The sequence below is a fragment of the Lepidothrix coronata genome, unplaced genomic scaffold, assembly GCF_001604755.1.
Source record: "Lepidothrix coronata isolate B3197 unplaced genomic scaffold, Lepidothrix_coronata-1.0 Scaffold16, whole genome shotgun sequence".
Lineage (NCBI taxonomy): Eukaryota > Metazoa > Chordata > Aves > Passeriformes > Pipridae > Lepidothrix > Lepidothrix coronata.
Window position 1 is genome coordinate 7851903 of NW_016690196.1, and position 24225 is coordinate 7876127.

Here is a 24225-nt window from a genome sequence, read left to right on the forward strand (position 1 = left end):
TTTAGTTCTTTGCTGGTCACAGAACCCAACAGGGCATTACAGACTCAGGCTCTAAAATCAGCAGCATATTTTCTGAACTTCTGCCAGAGCTTTCTTATTTAGGTGTGTTATTCTTCAACGTTTTGTCATAAGTTATATTATAAGCTGGGTATTGTGAGTTTCAAATAATAAAGAAAACTACAGTACTGCATATGATTTAACAGTAAGACTTCTATTTGTGTATACATCTAGCCTTGTCTGGCTATTTTGCATTCCTTTTTTTTTTTTTTTTGCATTGTAGGTGTAGCAAGGAAGAATTCTTTCAGTGCAGAGGGTTTTACAAGCACAAATCAATAGTGATATTTAAAAGACAGCAGTTGTTCTGCTTCACCTTCTTTTAAGAGACGGTTAAAAAGTCTAGATTGTTCTGCAAGCCAGGAACACTGATAATCCAGTACCTTCAGAGGATTCATCTGTGTAACGGGACTGCTGTACAAAAACCTCATATGCACTTGCTTTAGGCATTAGTTTAATGGAATGCTTTGTTATGCTTTTGTTTTGGGATTTTATGATTTGGAAATTTGAGTGCATGAATCAATGGAACTGGAATGACACAAGTCCCCCCCAACAGCACCTTAAATTCCTTACTTATTGGAAAGGCACACTTTTCTGTATGCCTATGGAGAGAGTGTCAAAAACCTCATTTTTTCCTTCTATGAATCTGCAGGTGAACCCGTACTTTAGGCAACAGTTAGGAAAGTTGACATGGTAAATACTTACCGATTGTAGTGATTACAGTAGCAGCAAAGATCACAGCGTTAGGCCAATTCCAGTTGTTGAAAGTATTGTTCCCAGTGATGGCAACACCCTCTCCAGCAGCATCTGACACAATCTGTAAGGAAACAGTTTACAGTCAATCTTGGAAAATGCTGGCAGCCTAAAAAAGAAATGTTTGTCCCTCTCAGGTTTTCACCCTTTGTTCATACTTTGAAAAATAATCAAGTTTTTTGTGAAGGCAAGCCTAGTATATTCACTAAAAATAATTTTATGAAATACTAAAAACTTGCTTCACACAAGAAAAAGTAATGCAAGTGTTCTGACATTTAAATAGGGAGTTTTAATTAGATAAACTTTTACTTGATTTATAAGATTAAACCAAATGGATGTCTTCCAGAGGCCAAATATAATCTTCCAAACTGAACTAGCATTTAACCTCCAGTGCAGATCTTGAATTTGGTTTAATATTAGGGACATCTTCAGAACTACTATCCATTTCAAAACACTTGTTACATGCCTCAGCTTGACCTGGGTATGAGCAGAATGTCATGTCAGAGAATCCTTGGCGAAGGTAGTGCGATTCATGTTAATTCACCTGCTGTCTCTGGCAAAGTCAAACCATCTACAAGCCAACAGTAAAACCGTACTTTTCAAAGACAGAGAAATTAACACCTTCTCAAAGCATATTATGCAATAGGATTCCAATCACTGCCCTTGAATCAGCCCTTTTCTCATCTCACGTTTGAATACAGTACGCCGTGATGAATGCAAAGCACTCGTTAATAATGTTTCAGGGAAGTAAGTGAGGTCATTAGCATTTCCACAGGTTCTGCAAGTCAATTTTTTAACAGCTGCTCGGGTCTTCAGGTGCTCAAGAATGCTTAACCGGCCTTCACCTTTTGTAGGAAGGGACTTGGAAGAACCAGCTTCCCCCCCTTTTCCAAAACCAAACTGTAGAAAACGAATCGATAAAAAAGCAATTATTATTTAGTGCAGAAAGTAAAAGTTTCAGATTCAAACCATGCATCTGGACGATTCTGGCATGCATTTCTACCTCTCCGAGGTAAAAGAAAAGAAACGATTTACCATATTCTCTCCTGGAAATCTCCAGTTATTTAAATCTTTACTCTGCCACATCATGATGCAGTTAAAGCCTTCCCGAGTTACTCTGCTTTTTTCCCTGCAGTGTAAACACTGAACAGAACTCTGAGGCTCCATCCATATACAGGAGGGGTGAAGATACCTCCAAATGTTGATTCATAACATTATCACACTTTCCCTGTTTCTCAGTAAGTGTTATACACAAAAACTATCTTGAGCAAACACCTAAAAAATTGGAGGCAATGTACTTTAAAAAATAAACAAAACATGACAGGTGACATTTATCTTAAACTGGCAAGAACTTACAGATGTAACTACAACCAGCTCTTCCTTCCCCCTCACCCCTTCCTTCCTTTCGACTTGATTAAGATCTGATCTTGGACCCAGCAGAGATTCAACACAAAGTTCAATCACTGCTGAAAACATAACACAAGTTAACACAGGTTTTAATTATTCTTCAGACTTATTACATATCACCATCCTCCTACTGTAAGAAAAATACCCTCGAATGAATGTATTGTGCCTATACAAGATGCAAACAATGTAATTAAAAATGCACTTTCAAAACACAAGCTGTTATAGAAGGTAAAAGGAGAAGCATTGAAAGCGAACTACATTTTTTTTGTAAAGAATGTAGTTCTTTACAAAAGAACTACAAAAAAAAATGTAAAGAACTACATTTTTTTTCTCCTGGCTAACTCAAAGTGCATACAGCGTCTTTCCAAAGCCTACAGGCTCGTGATAGAAAAGGACAGAGTTCTCACCAAGGCACTCATTTATCATAACAAAGTGGAGTACAAATGAGAAGTAGCTCTAAAACAGGCAAGTTGAGAGCAGGCAACTAAACATACAATGCCACCCCCCTTCCAAAAAAAAAAAAATACTTGTGCAATTACAGTGGATCACAAGAGTTCATCTGAATAGAGACCAATTAAAGTAACATCACTCATTTCTGCTATGGTCTGCAGATGAACTTCCTAAAAGTCCCAAATGACATCCAAAATACCTCACAAACACAATCTGTTACCTATTATCCTCGAAAAGATGGCTTGACTTTTTCTACTGCCTAAACGTTATACCAAACACCAGTTCTCCAGTCATTTTCCATTCCGTAAGCGCAGTTGGATTTTTTGGGTTTTTTTTTCAGTTGTTGTTTTCTCACAGAGCAACTGATCTCATAAGAGACACAGTGAAGTATCTGTTTCCATTGTCACAGGGCCATTATCTCACCGCATTACTCCACCTTCGGTCTGATCTAATGAGCTCAGTTTCCCAGTACACACAGTTGTGTTAAAATCTGCCAGCATCTGAGGTCTGGAGGTGTGAAGGGGGCCCAGATCTGAGGGGAAGAAGCTGCTGGACTGAGCAGCACTCAGCGGCTCTGCACACCCAGGCAGCTAACATTTTGGGGGAGAGATGGACAGCTCTCCAAGTTATACAAACTCTTTGTATAGAGAACCACAGATAATTCTCCAGACAAAGCTGCCACCGTCTTCCTGTCCCTATTTACATGGAGCTATCAGCTATTAGCACACAATTATCTATGATATATAGTCCAGTCTTTTAAGTTACTTTATGCCTGCAATAAGCCTCAATGTGCTAGAGGAACAAAGATGGTCACAAAACATGCATAGTTAGCTTTAGTGCAGTGGGAAGTACATAGCTGCTTTCCAAGCAGCATAACTTTTGCCCATACTGAAATAATTAAATATTTTGGCTCCAACAAACAATGTGAGTGGACACTATACAACGGAACAACAAACATGGGTTTTTTTGCTTGGCAAATCTTCTCAAGTATGCCCAAATGCAAAAGTTGAAAATAGTTTACTAATTCAGAATTTATACATAACTTTAGATCTCACCTCATGAAAGCTCATACTGATAAAGACAGGACTTTACTTTCTGTTAAATGACTTTTGTCTCACAGGAATTAAACCCACTCTTCTCCCTCACTCCCCACTACTCCAATTCTGCATTTTGGCAAAGGAAGAAGGGTAAAAAGTTCTAGAGACTCTGGTGTTACTGTTGAAAGTTAAACAGACTTGTAATCGCAGATAGAGATTTAACACATATGAAACAACTACCTCTTCTGATTACATTAACACAAGGGAGATGTAATTTGAATATAATCAAGCAGACAATATGCTCCATTTGCAAGGTACTTCCCCACTACAACCTCCAGCACTGCTCCAATAAAGCCTTGTGTTTCCTGGGTTTGGTGACTTTTTTATCAACCCTCTGATGATCAAATTCACAAGAAATAGTTGTTAAATCCCCTCTATCTTGAGCAAAGGAGAAGAATTTACCTCAGATGCTGTGGGCACATGCCATTTGAATCCCCTCTGTATGAGTAACAATAGAGCTGAAAAGTTCTTAAAACAAATTTGAAAATAGCAAGGAGAAGCCTTGACTCATATAGGTCACACACCATTAGTGATTTTATCCTAAGAGTTAAGGAGTGCAAGAAAGCTGTGATACAGGTTTTGCATAACAAGTAGGAATAATTTAATATTCGGCATGAAATCTTTGATGTTTTAGTAAGGAATAGCTGGGTCTGATAACAATAAACAATAGGAAAGACAAAGGACTTTGGGATACATATGGTCAGATAGATACACCAGACTAAAGACATGAGACAATAAACAGGTTCTATATAAACTAGAGCAACAGATCCTGCCCTACAGGCACCCTGTTAGGAAGAACAACCAGATATTGTTCAGTGACAGGTATCTTTTGAAGAGGCTAAAGCCTCCCATGTTGTTCAAAGCATTCCCTAAAGATCTTACATATAAATCTAATGGCAGTTTTAAGATTCTCCCAGTGGTATGAACAATTCTCTTTTGAAATGCTGTTTCTCTGTAAAGAAAGGAGATGTAATTGAACTATTAAGCCTGAAATCAGAACCAGTGGCTTTCATTCTACCCTCAACAAGATTACCATGTAATGGACAATCACAGCTGGCTGCTACATCCAAAAGCAGAGTCCATTAAAGCAATAACTGATGCATCCTGTCAGAACTCCTAGGCTTTGTCCTCAATTCTGACTCTGAAATAACATAGAGTAATTTTGCTTCTTTTTCAAGTTCTTTTATCAAGAATGTAAAGATTTAATGTGCAGAAAACCACTGAGAATTGCAAATCAACCAAGTCCTTTAGAGACTTTCCTGTAAGGAATAAAAACTTCAGCAGCAATCTCTTTTCACATTAACACCTAAATCTTTTATACAGTTTGAAGAAACCAGGCAGTAGTTATCTAATCACGGGTACATACAATACTGACAACTTAGCCAATCATAATAAAATTGTCCAGGGTAAAAAAGTTTAAATTTATACTATCAGATGAAAGTCATATACTGCTGTTCATCTTTAAGCAGATTTCAGTTTTAACCAAATCTAGTAGCAGCAGGGCAAAACAGATAGGTGAAGTGGTACAAGCAGTTGTATGAACAGTTTATGTTATTTAAAAATACATAAACAATTAAAATCCATGCCATGCAAATTGCACAGCCTTTTACTTGTCCCACATGGATTTTTGCACTTACCTAGTTCTTTTGGCTCCAGCCTGAAGTTACAGTAGCAGTTAGCTGTTTATAATAATCATATTTTTAAATGCAATCAAAACATATTTAATTGCTAATATTTATCTTTCCAGTAATAAAAAACTTGAGTCACATGTTAAGACTGCCAGGTCAGAGACACATTAAAAAGTTCTGCTTACCTAGATAATATATTGTTTCAGGATTGATTACATACATATAAAGAGAAAAGAAATCCCCACAATCAGTACCCCTTTTGAAGGAAAACTGTCAGTGGGTGGTCACAGTTCGACTGACAGAACAACTTTGTCAGACTCATTATGCAGACATGCAGCACAGTGGCCACGGCCAGAAATTTCCTGCCCTGTTGGCATATTGCACTTTGACGTCTGCTTGCATATTCAAAGGAGCAGAAGCTATTTCACAGGCAAAGTCTGAATTTATTAGTACTTTATAGCTAGATCAAGTAATAGATTCAGTCAAACTAGGAATATATTAATCCTGCCTGACAGTCGTCATAGCTCATCTATGGAGTAAGTTTGTGTGTCTAGTTGTTAAGCAACAAATTATATATTTAACATAATACTAAATGCCATAATCTATTGTTTTGAGTTGTAGTCAGAGAATGAGAAAACAAACAAACAAAAAACATAGATATGGAAGGCAACTGGCTTTCACTCTGCACCACGAGGTGTCCCAGCTGAATGGAAGATACTGCCCATCAGAGAATGTATTTTCCTCCTTGAAATATCTTGGCAGCTTGGAGTTTGAGTAAGGAAGGGGAAAGCAAAGCCAACTATGCAACTAATGGTTTTACCAATGAGTAAAAAACTTTTTCCCCCCAATTACTTTTCATGTCAAGATATATGAGGTCTATATGTGTAATGTTTTATTAAAATTTCCTGTTTGAGTTCTTCAAAGCCTTTTTTCTCAACCTAAATTCCAAAGACAGATGCAGTATTGCTAAGAAAACCTTGCTATGCCACGATGCTCACTTTGGTAGCCAGAAACACAACGTGGCAGAGTTGCAGGAAGTCAAGAGAATATACATAACAGTTAAATGATTTCATCAAGGCAGCAGAAAGATCAGCTGTTCCAATGTCATCTTTAGGATGGCTGCTATACACGTGTCTGTGCACAGAGAAATGGAAGCTTATCGCTCCTTGGAGAGGAAAAAAGAAAAATCTTTAGGGATTAGAATATAAAAACCCCCAGAATCCACAATACAAACCAGCAGCACCCTATTTGGACTCGCATTCTTTTGCCAGCCCCTTGTCACCTGGCACATTTAGTATGTAATCTGCTCAAGGCAAGAGTTCTCAGGAAACCATGCTAGTAACTATCCTCCCCTACCAATCAGCTCAGTCACCAGAAAAGCACACAGTTCTGGTTCCTGCCATCTTTTTCACTCCCATCTCTAGTGTAATGATAGACTTATCCTGACTGCTCACTTGGACTCAGGAGTTCCCAGTTGACTGAATCACACTGGTATATGACCAGGGCCAGCACACAGCGCCAAGAGAACAAGCCTTTGAGGCTGCCTCAGCCACTTGACAGTCTACAGGACTATGTAAACCAGCAGGACTTAGGATAGCTGACCTTTCATTTCCCTCTCAGCATTATCTGTGTTCACAGCCTGAATTTCATGTTTGTCAGGACAAGAACCATGCCAGATGTAAAAAGAAGTCTTTTAGCTGAGTCCTGGATTTCCTACTCCACTTCTCTGGGGAATGGTTTGCGACCTTTTTTGAGAAAGAAAAATAAAGACAAGTGAACCACATTGTCTCGGTCTGACAGGCAACACCCTTGTGTCTTGCTAACCTGTGAAAGTTTTACTGTCCTTTACTGACCTACGCAGAGAGTTGAGTTGGAAGGTGGTTGGGGCAAGAGGTGCAGGATATGAGTCAGCAGCACCTGCGTTAGAGAAGGATGGAGGGAATTAATAAAATCCACATTAAGTGAGGAGGACAGCAGTTGACTACATAAGTCTGATTCCAGATCAAGTGAATCCCCAGCTGGCCTATACTAAGAGTTGTTCGGTTCTTCAAGACTTGATAATCCTAGAACTTGTGTATAGTCTGTTTTAACAAACAAAATCCTAGGCAGAAACAGCTTATTTCTAACAGCACAATGGGGTCATGGCTAGTAGCCACCCACCACAGGGCCAAAGTTGAAACTGAAGTAAAAAATAAGAACTGGTAATTGAGGGAATAACATTAACTTTCACTTCTAAAAGAATAAAAACTCCCCAAGCTTCATGTTTGGTGTTGACAGATGTAAATAACAAACATAACCAAAAGCATACATGAAGATTACCCAAAAAGCTGAAGATCAATATGAGTATACATGATTCTTTCTCCCTTATCTTTGAATTGAAATAGAAAAATTAAAAACAAACCCTGGAAAGCAAGTGTTAGTCCCTGTGTTTACATTCCTACATAGATCAACTACAAATAGTAGGGTACAAGTTTTCCCCTTGCTGTCATAACCAACCACTTTATAAATGCAGTGCAACTGCTATAGCAAGTAAATACATATTTTGCATTTTTCAATCAATAGTTTAGTCTCAAAACACAGTTCCTATCAAAGAACAAACTTTTGAAAATTCCCACTTGGGGAAAGAAAGTCCTGGCAAAATAAGGATTCACATACATCATGGGATGTTTTTTCCAGCAATAGTAAGATTTAATCCAGAATGAGATGGTTCCTACTGATACAGCAAATAGAATGTTATCTTGTCACTTTTCCACAGTCTTTGGAAAAAGGAGAACTTAAAGAAGGTCTCCCTTACTCTTTTTTTTTAACTGCTTCAACATACCAGTGCTTCTTGTTTGATTGGGGTTTTTTTTAATCAAGGAATTATAAAAGTTATTTAAATTTGCTAAAAGTGACTTTAAATGATCCACTAGTATCTTATAGCATGCAAAATAAGGAAGGTATATGTAGAGGTCAAATGCACTGTATATACCACAGTTTATCCAAAAGATTATAAAACAAGACTGAACTTGCTCTGCAGAGAAAGCTTAGCTAACCTTGCTGATTCTTCATTTACCCATCCAACTTCTTAGTGTTTCATTCTCTTCATGCAACAGTGCTTCTCAATGCATAAATGAATTACAGAACTAAGGCACTCTATTGCTTCCCCTTCATTATGCTTCACTTTGGTCTGTGAGCAACTTGGACCTCCACCTAACCTAATTTTTCTTACCTAATTGAGCCTCCAGCACATGCCACTTCATACAAATCTGTCCCTGCATCTAAGCCTGATATTTAAGGAATGCATGTAAATACATGCCTGGTTTTCACTTTGCATAGTTTTATGATATAACAGGACAGAAAACCAGACATCATTTGTGGCTGTTAATTTAGAACACAGCAATCAGGGTTGTAAAAAATACCCAATAATCCAATAAGGGATTTTTACGTGTTTCTTGGTCTTGATTTCTCAATTTTTTTTTTTAAGTAATGGGGAAAATCCTGTTCCTAAACTTCGATGTGCCCAGCACTTTTTTTTTTTTTAAGCAGACTTATTAATTTTATTAGATGGAGAAATCACAGAGTGGGAAACTGGACTTTGAAACCAGATTCCAATGAAAGTAATTAAGTACATGCTATGAAGAAAACTGTAGATTAGAGCTCCAGATCCCTTTTAGTTTACTGATTAGCCAGCACAGAACAGGCTGTCTAGTAAGAACACCTGAAGATCACAGCACCAAACACACTTAAGACGATACTACCAAACACAGAGATACACAGAAGTGGTCTTCAGCAGATGGAAAATACTCTTGACTAAATAACAACATTACTGTGCTGTAAAGAAAATCATGTGTACATCCTTCAAAGGACATGACTGAATTTGAAGAGGGCCTAGAAAACATTCACATCTTAATCCTACACAGACACTTTTACACTTTAAAATATTCACTATTTAGTATAATTCTGAGGCGGCTTCATCTGAGGTTTATTTAGGTGCTCAGAATTGAGAAAGAACACTGACATATCCCAAAGCAAACTGGAACTGCTCAACATAAGCTCCAAGATATCTCTGCAAAAGACTTTGTTGGATAAGCCAACGAATTCCTATTTGCACCTGAAGTTCTATTAGGTTAGCTGTTCTTTTTTAAATTCACACTACCCAATCCCAGAATAACCTGCATGCACAAAAAGGATTTAAACAACAACATCCTTGCTATGAGTTAGTGTATGTATTGGGTTTGTGTGGACAGGTATTGGTAAAGAGTGGGGCTACAGTGGTGGCTTCTTTGAGAAGCTGCCAGAAGCTTACCCCATGTCTGATAGATCCAATGCCAGACAGCTCCAGGATGAACTCCCCACTGGCCAAGGCTGAGCCAATGGTTGGCAATGCCTTTGTGAGAATATATTTAAGGGAAAAAAAGTTATTGCACAGAACTAATTGTGGCCAAAAAAGAAAGGAGTGAAAATATGTGAGAGGAACCAAGTATGTAGATACAAAATTCAGTGGACAAGGAGAAGGAGGAGGTGCTCCAGAGGTTCCCCTGCAGCTCATGATGCAGACCATGGTGAAGCAGCTGTGCCCCTGCAGCTCATAGCAGTCAGTGCTAGAGCAGAGATCCACCTGCAGCCTGTGCAGGACCCCACGCCAGAGCATGTGGATGCATGAAAAGAGACTGTGAACCTATGGGAAGCTTATGGTGGAACAGCCTCCTGACAGGGACCAGAGTACCCATGGAGAGAAGAGCCCATGCTACAGCAGCTTTCCTGGTAGGATTTGTGGCCCTGTGGGGGCCCCACACTGGAGCAGGCTGTGCTCAAAGTACTGCACCCTGTGGAGAAGTGGCACAAACTGGAACAGTCATGAAGAACTGTTGCCTGTGGGATGGACTCATGTTGGAGAATTTCGTGCAGGACTATCTCCCGTAGGAGGGACCCCACGCTGGAGCAGGGGAAAAACTCCTCTCCCTGAGCAGCAGCAAAAACAATCTGAGATGAACTGATCGTAACCCCCATTCCCTGTCTCCCTGCACCGCTGGGGGCAGGGGGTAGAACCTGGGAAGGAGGGAGCGGTAGAGGGAAGGTGTTTTTAACATCTAGTAATAAATTTAATTAATATCCCCAAGTTGAGCGTGTTTTGCCCTTGATGGTACTTAGTAAGTGATCTCTCCCTGTCCTTATCTCAACTCATGAACATTTTGCTATATTTTCTCTCCCCTGTCCAGTTGCAGAGAGGAGCAATAGAGCAGCTTTGGTGGGTGCCTGGCACCCAGCCAGGGTCAACCCACCACAGCGTACTACTGCGTACAGACTCCATGACCTTTCAAAAATGCGTGTGGGTGAACTTTTTCAAAAGCACTTGTGTTTGGATGGAATTCTATTGTAAATAAATACTGTCACAGCTCCCTATCTTTATTGGGCTAGTGGCTTAAAAATCTGTCCTGACTTTGAAGAAGAGACCTTCTTTTTAACTGTTACACCAAGTGGAAAAGAGTTGTCCCCCGTCTTCTCCCAAGCAGTGATGATAGCACTTTTTCACCCTCTCTCTGGCATCACTATTTTAACACAGCACAAATCACACATGTTAAACAATTTAGAAAGTTCTTCAGTGAACGGAGTCTCGAAAAGAACGGAATGACATCTTAAATCTAAGTCTGGGCATTTCAGGTTTTTTTCCCCTGAGTTTTGTTTTACCCTTTTGCAACTGCGATGTGTGCGTGGGAACAATGCTAAAAACGATAAATTTGTAACAGGGACCAAGCACTGAGCTTAATTAATCCATAACTGCTGTCACTCACAACCCAAGGAAGAGAGGAAATAATCGATTTAACATGAAAGGACAGTCTCCCTAAAGACAGCGCTACAGGCACAAGCCTATCTTCTTGCCTCTGTGTTCTCTTACTCTATATGCTTCCTAGTTGGCAAAATGAATAAGGGTAGAGAACACGCATCTGTCACAGACAGAAACATTTGCAATTTCATGCTTTTAAGTGCTCATCTGTTTTCTTGTTTTTTGATTATAATTTAACCAGACAAAGTGATCCTTTAGAAAGGCAATCTGTTAATTAACCCATATAGGGCAGCACAAATCATACTCTGCAAACACAATCTCAATTTATTATCCAGAAATAGGTCTTATCAGACAGAGACAAGAAGAGGGGAAAGGTTTTTACATGCAAATTAGAAAATACATGCTCTACCTTGGTTTTAGCTTGTTATCTGAAGGCCATGCAATAAATCATTAATTTAGAAGAGATGTAAAGAACCATCTTTATACTTGCTTGAACCTGAAAGACTCATAAAGATTTAATTATGCCTAATATTTATGAGAATGGAGGCTTCAGGACACAGTCCAGTGGAAAAAATTGGTGAGTTTACTGACAAATTAATTCCACATTATTTTTTGGAAACAGAGAAGGTAAATAATTCTGCCAGCTATTCCCTGCTTGGAAAGATGATCAAAATTAGACAAAGCATGAGCAGGATGAAACAGGATACATACAACTTGAGGATAAAAATCTTGGGGATTCAACAGTGACGGATATATTGAATATTTTTCTCCCTCACTTTCCCCTGCACACACTCCACGCCCTCCCAATTAAAACCAGACATTCATGTGCTGAATATTTTAGTACTTCATATAGATGTAAATGCTGATCACTTGCTACAGCAAGTCCTTAAGGTTGCTTCTACTTAGAGAAACAGTGTCTTAGTATTGCATTAATACTAAGATTGCATTAATGCAAGATTACCTGCTCAATCAGCACTAGTCACTAGCACCACCACGTTTTCATTTCCTCCAAGGTGAACACAGGCTTCACAAAATGTATTGTTATGTTTGAGTTTTACATGGAAAGATACAGCTGAGTAATAAACCTTATCAAGAAAGCATTCCTGAGGACATGATGCTTCTCAAGATGCAAGTGCACTTTTTTTTTGGTGTACTTGGCATGGAGAGCAAAGGCTGAGAGGTTTAAAGTCAGTAGAAAATATCCTGGGAAATAATTCCCATTGACAAAACTAGCAGATTATCTCCTGTGGGACAAACAAATGGGCGGGGATCAAACTTGACCCTCCTAGCTTCCCAACTTCTGCAATATCTGAAAATTAATAGAAAAACAGTAGTTCCAGGAAAGGGTTACAGGAAATTCTTGCCGTTGATTTAACAACAAAGTGCCTGCCCATAGAAGAGAACCATCTGACTTAGTTCAACTACATCCTTTGATGAGAGCAGGCTAGCAAAATACAGTTTAAAAGTTATCTAGTTTCTTTAATTTCCTACTTCAGTCTATGATATGAACACAATCTCTCCGTCAATTAACCTGAAATAAGAGGAGAGTTCCAGAACTTCTGCATCTTGAAACTGGGCTTCATTGCCCTTGAGAGCAATATAGGTTTTGTCACCAATTTTATTTAGAGAAGAAAGATAAGCAATTTATACTGCAAAAATAAATAAAGAGTGAGAGAAGATAGCATTGCTCTCTTTTGCACTGTATCAGAAACTAGAGCGCCAGATCACAAATAAAAGTTATTTAAACTAAAACCCAGTTTGGTATAAGAATAAACAAAACATTAAAAAAAAATATGAGTGAAATTAAGATGCAAATTAAATCAGGTTCTCAACTATGCAGTAATTGTTAGTCAAAGCATTCCGCATGGTAGTGTATATGGAACCTCCCTGCCTAAACCAAGATCCAGATAAACAGTGATTGGTTTAACTAATGTAAATATTTCTGCAATGTGGTGTTAAAGGTAAGATTTTGGATCTCAAACTCTTATTACTATTATAATGCACTGGGGAGCATATTTTTGTCCTACAGTAAAATCCTCTTAGTAAGAGAGGAGTTCTTCAGACAGATGTAGTGAGAAAGGGCAAACACTTTCTCCATTTTCTGTGGCTCTATTCAAAGACATGGAGGAGCTCTTCCTCAAGAATGAACATGATGCAGAGTATGCAAGAGATAAATGGTAAAGAGTAAAACAGATTACCGGTAAAGAAACAATTCTACTGATAAATAGAACACCAACACTTTTGCAGCACCAGCTTGATTTATATTTCTTCCCGAAGACTTCTAACAAGTTTAAAAAGGTCTTTAAATAAGGTTTGAGCAATACAGGATACATATAATTTCCTTTACTGAGTATATGAGTGGTTCTACAAAGTGGACACATTTCCCTACTGACTTTGTGAAGCATTATCTTAAGGCTTCATTTAAAAGAAGGACAAGTCAAGATTAGTGATTTTGTAATGATAATTTGCACTCCTTACTTGTACAAAGTGCTATTCTACTGAAGGTTTACAGATGGGTGTTATGTCTACAGCTACAGACATAACGTAAGAGCTATGGAAACAGAACGCTAATCTGAGCAACCTGGTGTAGTGGAAGGTGTCCCTGTCCATGGCAGGGGGGTTGGAACTAGATGATCTTTAAGGATCCTTCCAACCCAAACCACTTGTTCTTTTGTTTTGTAACAAGCAAAGCAAGAGTTACATTTATCTTTACAGTTTTCTATCATAAGCCTCTATTTTACAAAACAGTGTTTTAAAAATAGGTAGTTTAAGACATTTTCAGTCAAAACACACATATGTGTTTTCTAAAAAGTCCTCACATTGTGTACATGTGTGTTTGTGGAAACCTGCTGTACTCTGCCCAGACGTGATTTGGATAATGCTTATTGATTTCATGGTCTGCAATAAGTTCTGTGTTTTGCATTTTTCTCCATCCTCGTGGAAACTCCCCACTGCTTTCCCAAACTACCTTTCCTGAAAAGAATGGCCCAAGTTTGAAACTTCATTTCTCACACAGTAAATTCAAGAATAAAGCCACAGAAGGATGGTCAGCTCAAACAGGGTTGCAAGCACGTGCCCCTTCTTCACTAAGGCAAGTTTGAGGTCAAGCCAGCATTTCTGTCATGTGACTTGACAGAAAAACTGTGAGTAGTCAGGTCTTTGGAAATATTTGTTGCTCTTTCTATATCGTGAAATCATACATGCAATCAGGTCCTTAAGAGAACTTAAAGCTACTGTTTGATCAGAAACTGAGCAGTTAATTGTAAGCTGCTACATGATGAATTTTGAGGGGTTTTGGCAAATTGAACCATTACAATTGAATGATTAAAGCTTTCCCTCTGTACCAACCCTAGCTAACAGCGTGCTTGATTAGTGACCTCCAAGATCACATTTGTAAAAAAAAGAAGAGCAGGGGTAAACTATTGTGATGAGAGAATTAATTAATTCTGCAATAACACCCTAAGTTTTGGAATAGCTTCTATTAGAATGAAACACAAAGTCAAGCAGATTTATGTGGTAAGAGTCCATTAAAAAAATAATTTGAACAATCTGAGCTCTATTTCTATTCTGCAGAACAAATAGGTGTTACTGTTTCCTCTGGAAAAAAAGTTCTAATCTGTAGGGAAATTAACCTCTTGGAGGCATGTCAATATTTTTACAGCATGCACTGTTTAAGCCATGCTTGTGTATGATGTATAGCATGGACAGTTAATTTTCCTATAAGTCATAATTCATAGGACGAACAATGTGAGGGATATTAATGGAAAGAGATCAACAAGGTTATTTCCTTTTTGTAGCTTTCTGCAGAGTTAAATAATAAGTTAAACTCATAATTCAGCAAATAAGTTAACTGGAACTACTTTTTCATTGCAGAATTGAATGCTGAAGCTTACCTACTAATGATACTTGCAGATCCTCTGTTTGAATCAACTAATGCTGCTCAACTTTATTTCTCCTTTCTATTTATGTGCAATGGGTGTAAATACCAACCGTTTTGAAGAGGCATCTGGCTTTTTGACAGATCATGACTAGAAAATTTAAGTTGATATAGATTTTTCCCCTATTAATTTCAGGACTAGATTCCAGTTTTATGAACTAGTTAATAAACTATTTTGATGAAAAGCATATTCAGCATTCCCTTGCTATTCTGATTAATATAATAATAGAACCGTTTCCTTTTCACTTTCCCAAGTTCCACATAGACATGTTTTGAAGACAAATTAACTAAAGGTTACTGCTGCATGAGAACTGCAGCTGTTCTGCAGATGCTGAGTGTCCCAACTTTTCATTAGCCTCCAATTATTCTCATTCAGAAATAATACCTATTAGACTGTTTCATAGCTACAGCTTAATTTTAAGGACTTCTGTCTTATGCTTATAACGCATTTTGCCTTGGATGGAGAAAAAGAAAAAGTATTTCAATAACTTTTATGTTGCATCAGCTGAAATTAAGGCATTGGAATAATCTATAATAGCAGATTAGACTTCCTTCCTATCTGAATACATACACGGTGACTAATGTAGCCAACTCCCCTTTAAAAGGGCTTTGGAAAATGCTGTTGCCCCCATTTCAGAGATAAGAAAGTGGAAGCAGAAGAGTCAAGAGTTTAATCAAGCCCTCACACCAGCTGGTGACCTGTGTTAGGCAGGGTTAAAACCAGACAGTGTTTGCATGAGACTCTTGCAACAGAGGTGGTACCGATTGCATAAGCAGAGGGTAACCCATGCAGCAGACTGAGTTTCCAAAATAATGTATTTCAGTTTAGTTGCAATTGATTTAAGCAGATTTAGATGGAACCAAAACAGTCCCGTTGTCAATAAAAACAGTTTATTGAGATGAATTTACTAGATGGAGGGGGTTGGACAGAAAAGCATTGATACTACACAAGAGAAGTAGATGAGGAAGCCGAGTCTAAAATGAAGCTTCCCCTGCTCCTACCCTGCTTTCAGTGTATAAGAATAGTTAATTAGGACAAGTCAAAACACAGGTGATCCAAGCTTGACAGCTTTGCTTACAGAGGCCCAAATAAGCTTTTTAACTCAGTGAATGAATAGCAGCATAAAGTAACATTGCATTAAGAAGCATACTGCACTCTCTCCCATTTATAGTCATGCATTAAAATACGCTCCAGATTAAGAAATTTACAGAAAGTCACTGTTTTAGAACAATCTAAAAACTGTTTCTTAGGTATTAGGAAATGTTGTAGACTCTTGGTTTCACAAGTACTTTTGCTCTGGATTTCAATATGACTTTAAAGGTCTTGCCCCTCTGAAGACAAGCTAGAAGCTGCTGCCAAAGTGTGCTAGTAGAATCACACATTTCATTTCCTATTTAACAACCTATCTTAAGGGAAAAAAAGTAAAAAAAAAAAAAAAAAAAAGAAGGCAGGTCCTGGTGAAACAACTGTTACTTATCTGACAGTCCAATGAGCTTACATATGCTCAAATAAAAATCTTATTTGTCCCAACAGCATTAAATCAAAAAAATGAAAGTGATCAGACTTGGGTGGAACAGAGTACTACTACTTGTAACAACATTTTTAATCAAGTAGAATTTTGAACTACAGAAGAGGATCAAGAAAAAGACACCCTGTTGGCTATTAACTCTTTAAGGTAGTACCTTTATTAACTCATATTGTTAAGCCAAACAAACAACAAGGTTTCCAGGATCAACCAAAAACTTTACAGAACCTCAACCACACTTAGTCTCTTTCCCTGTACTGTTCCATCAGGCAGCAGGAGGAGGAGGTGAGGCAAGGCAAGGCAGGCTTCCAATGTCAATATGTACAGGATGCTTTGTATGAAAAGCAAGGTGATGGGTTTATGTTAAGAGGTGTAACAAGAGGGAAAAATCTGCCACAGAAACGCTATTTGCTTTGAGATTTCTGTTACTATGTATTCAGCTTTATCCAGGGCTTAACCTGAAACAAAATGTTTTATGTTCCTTACTATAAATCTCTTCAACACCAGATTAGCCCGAGTGATCTTTGAGGAGGACTGGGGAAAGAGTGGAGGCTGCTCTGAACAATTGTTTTCAAACAGAGAAACAGTTACTGCAGGTTAGAAATAAGTGCGATCAGTAGCTAAGATAAGTGCACTAGGAAACTGTCTGATCTACACACTCTCAGACCTGTAATAGTATAGCTTGCCTAGTCTATCTTGTTTCTTCTTCTGGGGGAGTGAATTAGACTGGCAGTAGCACTAGTTTGCTGCTACAAACTGGCTATGAATTTAAACATTTTGATTAATTAAGAAATTTCGAAAAATTTCTTAAACACAATTGTGTCAGCACACAAACCATATTTCTGCAGGAATAGTATAACATAAAAACCACTCACACAACCATGTCCACTGAAACACAATCTTCTGCTATTTTAATACACTCAGCACTATACTACTAAGTACACAGAATGGGCTTTCTTCCCAAAAGAGCTTCCAACCAACAACCAAAGACAGCAGAGCAGAGACTTCTTCAATAATTCTTCAATAGTCTTTTCCATCCCGTACCACTTTTAGTTCCTGGTCAAAACCCAACAGTGAACAAGTAATTGTGTATATCCTGTAGAAAGGCTTTTGAATAAGTGAAAAGGTAAGCTTAGTCAACTGAAAAATCTTTCAACTTTAAGACCGTGCACACTTCCAGATTCGTGAAATTTCCCATGCGGTCTCCTCTGAACAACAGCATGAGACAAGCTGAAGGCAAAGAGCAGTGTACAGTGTGGCAGGTAATTAACAACTTCTTGCCCTGTCACTTCTCAACTGTCCCATCCCTGAGGACATATGAAAGTCAAACCACTTTGTCATCTTCTTGCCACTGCATTAAAGGGAAGAGGGATCAGCTGGCAAAAGCACTATAGTTGCTGCCTTCTGTTTGTTACACTTTTCCTTCCTAGCCCGGATTTCCTGCAACTGACTTCTCTGACTGTTCAGCAGGCATCTATTACCTTCTCAGAAGCTGAGACAGAGAAAGCACTTGCACATTTCTAAGTAGAGAACCCTCAAGCTTAAAAAGCTGCTCAGCATACAAGATGCTAAGGGAGTCATCAAAACCACAGGAAAGCTGCAGTTACATCAAATAAGTGAGATGGGTTTTCCTAAGATGCACAAAATTCATCTGAAAGCACCTAGTCAATGTCTGGTGTGAAACTATTTTATTGCAGTGTTTCTCCACTAGGAAACAAGAAGCAGCCAGCTGTGAGGATGTCTGTCCAAATAACCAACTGTCTAATGGTAGCAGAGTCGAACAAGCATTATTAAAACACATGCAAATAAATCCAAGGTACTCTCAAAATGGGAACTATATTTTGCTTCCGTTTAAGACAAAGACATCTATGCTCATTTCATTCATCAAGTTGAGAGCTTTAAGACCTTGCAGACTTTGTAGCAACTTCATGAAAAGTGCAATTATCTTACACTCCAGTTAAGAAGCTACCTGAAAATCTAGCATTACTGTAACAAATAATGTAGAGACACAATAAAGCTGACTGGGTTTACTGCTACAATAGCATCAACTTCAAAGGTTTTCACTCTTCCTCTCCCTTTCCTGCCTTCCACCCCAAAAGCTGTAAAAAAGAAAAAAAAAATCAGAAACATGCATGTATTATTTTAAATACAAACAAACATGTATTATTTTAAAAGGCCAAATTAGTAATGACACAGGTGAAAAGCTTTCAGAGTGCACCAATAGAAATAAGAAAGAGTGAAGCATAAACTCCAATGCCCTTAAAAAACCTTTGTGCCAACAAGGCAATTGTTGATTAAGGAACTGCCTTCTATCATTCTGCAGTCACGTACACACAACTTAGACAGGCCAGAAGGTTGAAATTCTAACTTAAGTGGCAAATCATCATAGGTCAACTATCTAACCTGATTTTAACATATTTGCATTACAGTCTGAAGCTGGTTAACAGCAACTGTAACAGCTGAGTGTGTGGTAGGTTGAAGATTCCAGCCAGACTAATGCACGAGAAGCCAAGGGAGAAGTCAGTATGACCAGTAAGCTTGGTTGGACCCCTTCTCTTTACACAGTTGCTTGGCTCCAAACACCTCTCCTGTTTCTAAGGTATCTGGAGGAGACTCATCAACCTTACTCCTCTCACAGGTGAGAACTAGAATACTTAAGCTGCTGTTTCTCTAGCAAGGGATCACACATGATTCTTCAAAGCTTTTTTTACTCCTTTGGAGTGGGTTGAGAGTAGCAAAGAGGAGCAGCAATACAAGCATTTGGAGGTCACTCAGCGAAGTCATCCCTGATTAATGTGATAGGTTAGCCAAGCCACCAAAAATACTGTATCATATCTGTGCTTTCCACCTCAAAACCTTCACAACGCTTTGCAGAATTATCTTCAAGTTCCATTAGCTATCACTCACTGTCAGTTTTGACAATCTTATGATTTACTTTGCAGTCCAAATGAATGTTAACTGTCATCTTTGTTGTTAAAAAGGACCAGAGTTCAGAGACCTGTGATAGGTGCAACTGGGACATTTTGACACCTGCTGCAACTTCAAAGAGGCACATAGTTTTGTTTCTCAGCAGTTGGAACCTGCTTACACAATATTTGCAAGATGCCGGCACAGAACAAAGTCAATTTAGTATTTACCAGTTTGCTCAATCACAATCCGTGTCTACCTTTTCATTAAGGCAGAAATATTGCTACAGATCAGCCACTTTATAGGATTACTGATCCCACAACAGGGGTTGAAAAAATAGACCCGTCGTAAGAAACGCTACACATGCACATGTGGTTAGAAAAGAAAATTGATTTCAGATTCAATAGAGGGTACAGAGGCTATGATACACAACCTATTATTAATTTCCTACTCCCTTTTTATCACTTACATTTCTTTCTTTTAAGAAAACAGAGTATGAGGTTTGATTTTAAAACATTTCAGAAGCTATTTTGCACCTAACAGTGCCCGTGATCCGCTCGAGTTCACACAACACAATGCAGGGAAAAAAAAGAAAAAGAAATAACTTCCTTACTGATTTGACTGTAAGTAGAGCTATGAGGGCAAGGCATGCCTAGGAGGGATCTCTCCTGCCTACAATTCAAATGTTGGTAAGTACATAACTAACACAGTAAAATCTAAGAACTCTTATATAAAAAGATACGATAAAATAACACCACCATACACAGGAAACAAACAACCAGCCTGAAGTTCCCTGGTGCTTTAAAGAAAAGATCTAGTAATACTCGAATCAGCAATGCTGATGAGGGACCTTAATCAGAACGAAGACAGGAAATAAAATAAGACAAAATTATACCCTCAAGCCTAAACCATCTCTTCAGGAGATAGAGCTAGTAAAAATGCAGAGTGCATCTTGCATGCTAAATTTTAAAGGTTCAATCTGCCTTTAAGTGTGGCTCTTCTAAGGATGTCTGCAGCACCACAGATGCTTCAGGTGTGACCACAGTGGCCTTTTAATTTAACTGAAGAATGCAATTCTTCCAGCTGTCCTGTTACCACATGCTGTTACATATTACAGAGCAGACTCAGTTTATGGCATGTACTCATTTTGGACTGAACAAAACCTAAAGACATACTCCATGAAGAAATTTAACTACATTTTTAGGGGTCTCACAGAAGCCAGGACAAAATAAAACCCCTGTGAATCACAGGCACTATCATCAACAGGTCCATAGCACCAAAGTGCAAAAGCATTCTCCTTTGCTCCCCAGCTGATCAGATTATTGACTGCCACTTGTCCTCAGCTTGCTTCTGGTTGTATGTTACTATGTTGACATCTACTTGCAGTACCAGCAAGGAATACAATTGTTCTGAAAGTCAGCAGCATTGAAGGAAAAGCAAAGCAACTAATTATGTTTAATTAGTATTAATAGCACAAACAGCAATTTGTTTAAAAAAAGGAAATCTATACAAAGTCATCATTACACTGTACCTTCACTGGCTACAGAAGGTATCTTGCAATAACCACATATACAGTATGAACCAAAGCAGGGGTTCCAAGATATTTTAGGACAACAAGCTCTTGATAACTGACAAATCTGCTTGCATGCCAAAAAACACACCTAGTAGCAGAACATAACATGTAAGGTAACACAAACATTCAGTTCTAAGGTAACAGAAGGACAACATACTAGAAACACTCCAGGATTAAGTCTGTAACAGGAAAAAGGAAAAGCCCCATAGCAGGAAAATGATAACTTCTGATCGATTACTATTGCTCCATCAGCAGAGAGAGTTGCAGTGCATGCACTATCAGCTTTGTTTAACTATGTTCCAAGAAAGTTCAAACAATTTAATAGTTAAACAGGGAAAAAGGGAAAAAAACAAAAAAGAAAACACAACAGAAAAGCATGCCTGCTTACATATGATTTTATGTGTAGAAACGCACAGAGAAAAGCTGTGGGATAATGCAGTTGGACATCAGGAGGAATTTCTTCACAGAAAGGGTTGTTAAGCATTGAAAAGGACTGCCCAGGGAGGCGGTGCAGTCACCATCCCTGAGGACATTCAAGAAATGACAGCATATGGCACTTAGTGTCATGGTCTGGTTGACATGGTGGTGTTTGGTCAAATGCTGGACTTGATCTCAAAAGTCTTTTCCAGCCTAATTTATTCTGGGATTCTGTGCTGCCTGTCCTCAGTTTTTTTCTCCTAATGCTGCAGTGGCAACATCCATAACTCATACTCTGAGACAACTTAGTTGGCTGTGGACAGTGATCCTACCTTTTAATATCAGTTCATCCCTGCTTACCTTAGAGGATGCATAATTCAAGATATAAATTCAAAAAATCTAGCAATAGCTATTTCTCAGGCATAAGCTTTAACTTACACTGTCAAGTTTTTATATGAGAGCTATTAGATGTAGTTATTAACAACTTTGCACTTAAAGATATTTCATTGGCAGTCACTTGTCCTTATCTGACAGATGCTCAGCTTTACTTTGTTCAGCCTACGAAAACAGCTTAGTCTTGAAAGGGGGAAGTCAACTGGCATTCCAGCTAATGAATTCAGTCCCCTATTTATCTACCCCACAATCAGTACCCTCCATGGAAAGGATCAGGAAGCTAGAGATCAAACCAATAAATTCAAGTCTAGAATCTCATTTATGCATCTCCTGATGAACAGAGGAAAAATATGCCCCTATAAGCTTTACATTGAAAAGAATCACTATACAAAGTGTAAGCAAAAGCCATCATCTGTATTGAAATTTGGGCTAACAAAGAGCATTTAAAACATAGTTCAAGTTTTTAAGAAAACTACAGTTTGCAGACACTCTCAAGAGTACTGCACACAGATTTAAACCTTGAGGTAGAAGCTTGAAAGTAAAGCAAAGAGGGAAACAATGTTCAGAATCAGAGATTATTTTTCATAAAATAAAATCAGAGATTATTATTTTCATAATAAAACAAGCAAGTTCCAAGAATATACAAATCTAGAAGCAATCTTCAGCATACTCAAACACAAACCAAAATCCTGTAAATGTACCTGAAGGTACTTGTGAATGGATAGGACAATTTGGTTTTAAAAAACCGAGGGGAGAAACTATTATTAATCCACTTAACTGTTACTTCCTTTAACATGAACCATGTGCCATGTATATCCCAGCAGCAGCTATCCTTAAAAGTCTTCCAAATGTTTGTTCACAGCACTGGCCTTTAGGACTAAACATTTAGGTTTCTAAAGTTCTCTCAGGCCTGTTTAGAGTCTTGTATGCTTTTCAAATAAAGACCTCAACTATTTGTTCTCGTACTCAGTATGTTTGCCTGTTTACCCTAAAGAGAACCAGCAGTTTCTCTTTTCATTTTATTGCTGTTTTGAAAGTAACCATTTTCACTCATCTTCAATTTTTTCCCTTTCTTTTCACCAGCCTTGATGTTTATCAATGGGAAGCATTTAATTTTTTGATGACCATAGCAGGCCAGTAAAAGATTTCCTGGTAAATAAGACGTGGCCCAGGGTTGGCAAACCTTTGCTCATGTGAATACTGACATGAGGGTCGAGAGGGCACCTCCTTGCATGAATAGCTCCTTTATCATTAAGCTGATGTTTCACAATCAGGATGGAGCAATAAAGAGTAAAAGTAAGGAGCTGGAGAAGAGGGAAATGACTGAATCACCTTACATTTTCTTTGGTCTGCAAAACTTATTCCTACAGCAGGGTAAGCAAAGATGCCATCACTGTGGATCTCTGCTTTGTCCCCCCCTTCCTAAAGAGTCCCAGGACTCAGGGCCACTGAAACAAATGGCAACCACAAGCCATAGACTTTTATCAACAAAGGGGTTACACTACTTTTAAGATTCTACAATGACAATAAATATGGTGCCATAATATCCATATTAAAAGTGTTAATTTTTGCAGATATTCCAGAGGTTTGAGACGTTTCTTTTCCAAAGTAATTGTACATGGTGAGGAGAGATTACACAGTTCCTTGTGTCAATACACAGTTGTGCTTGAGGGTCTTTGGAGGCTTAAATAAATTGCCATGTGAAGCATCTCAGACACATTTTCATTTGATCAATCAGCTTTACCCAGAAGAAGATGGGCAGGCAGCAACCAGCCTATACACTGCCCAGAGTGAGTCACCTTTAAAATCAGGGTCTACATAGCATTGCTCTAAGACTGTTTAAGTACTTTCTTTACCTCTTCTAGTTATGGTAAGTAATATGGTACTCATGACAATTAAAAGCAGATGGGTTCTTCATACGAGAGATTCCTAAAAGCTGTTTTTAAACAATTTTATTTTTAGGCATTTCTCAGGATTGGGGGAAAAGGCTTTCTTTTTAGCATATCCTACAATACTCTGTAGATTTCTGAAAGCGTGTTAACACATTTCAGCAAACATTTATTGTAGTGTATTTCTACCGTAATACGTTGTGAAATTTTTATTACAGAATACAAACCTTAGAAAGTGTTTCACCACATACAGCTCACTTTGTAATCACTTGAACTGTTGGTATAGAGATAGATACTAGTCTGTATGTGAGTTGAGAATCTTTGCTGATGATTTACTTCTCTTTTAAAGTACTTCAGATTAACCATACAGGTCTAGTTTTGTAGTCATTCCACACAGAGTTTCCATTGCACTTACAGCTAAAATTAG

The 24225-nt window shown here is 38.3% G+C and overlaps 1 protein-coding gene across 1 annotated transcript in view; it reads right to left on the minus strand.

Moving 5' to 3' along the window:
* The window catches only part of KCNK5 (potassium two pore domain channel subfamily K member 5), a 35250-nt gene that overhangs the window by 7936 nt on the left and 3089 nt on the right, over positions 1 to 24225 (minus strand). Inside the window, exon 2 of the mRNA XM_017806837.1 lies at positions 760 to 871. Coding sequence (XP_017662326.1) covers positions 760 to 871 — 112 coding nt within the window. The remainder of the gene's footprint in view (positions 1 to 759; positions 872 to 24225) is intronic.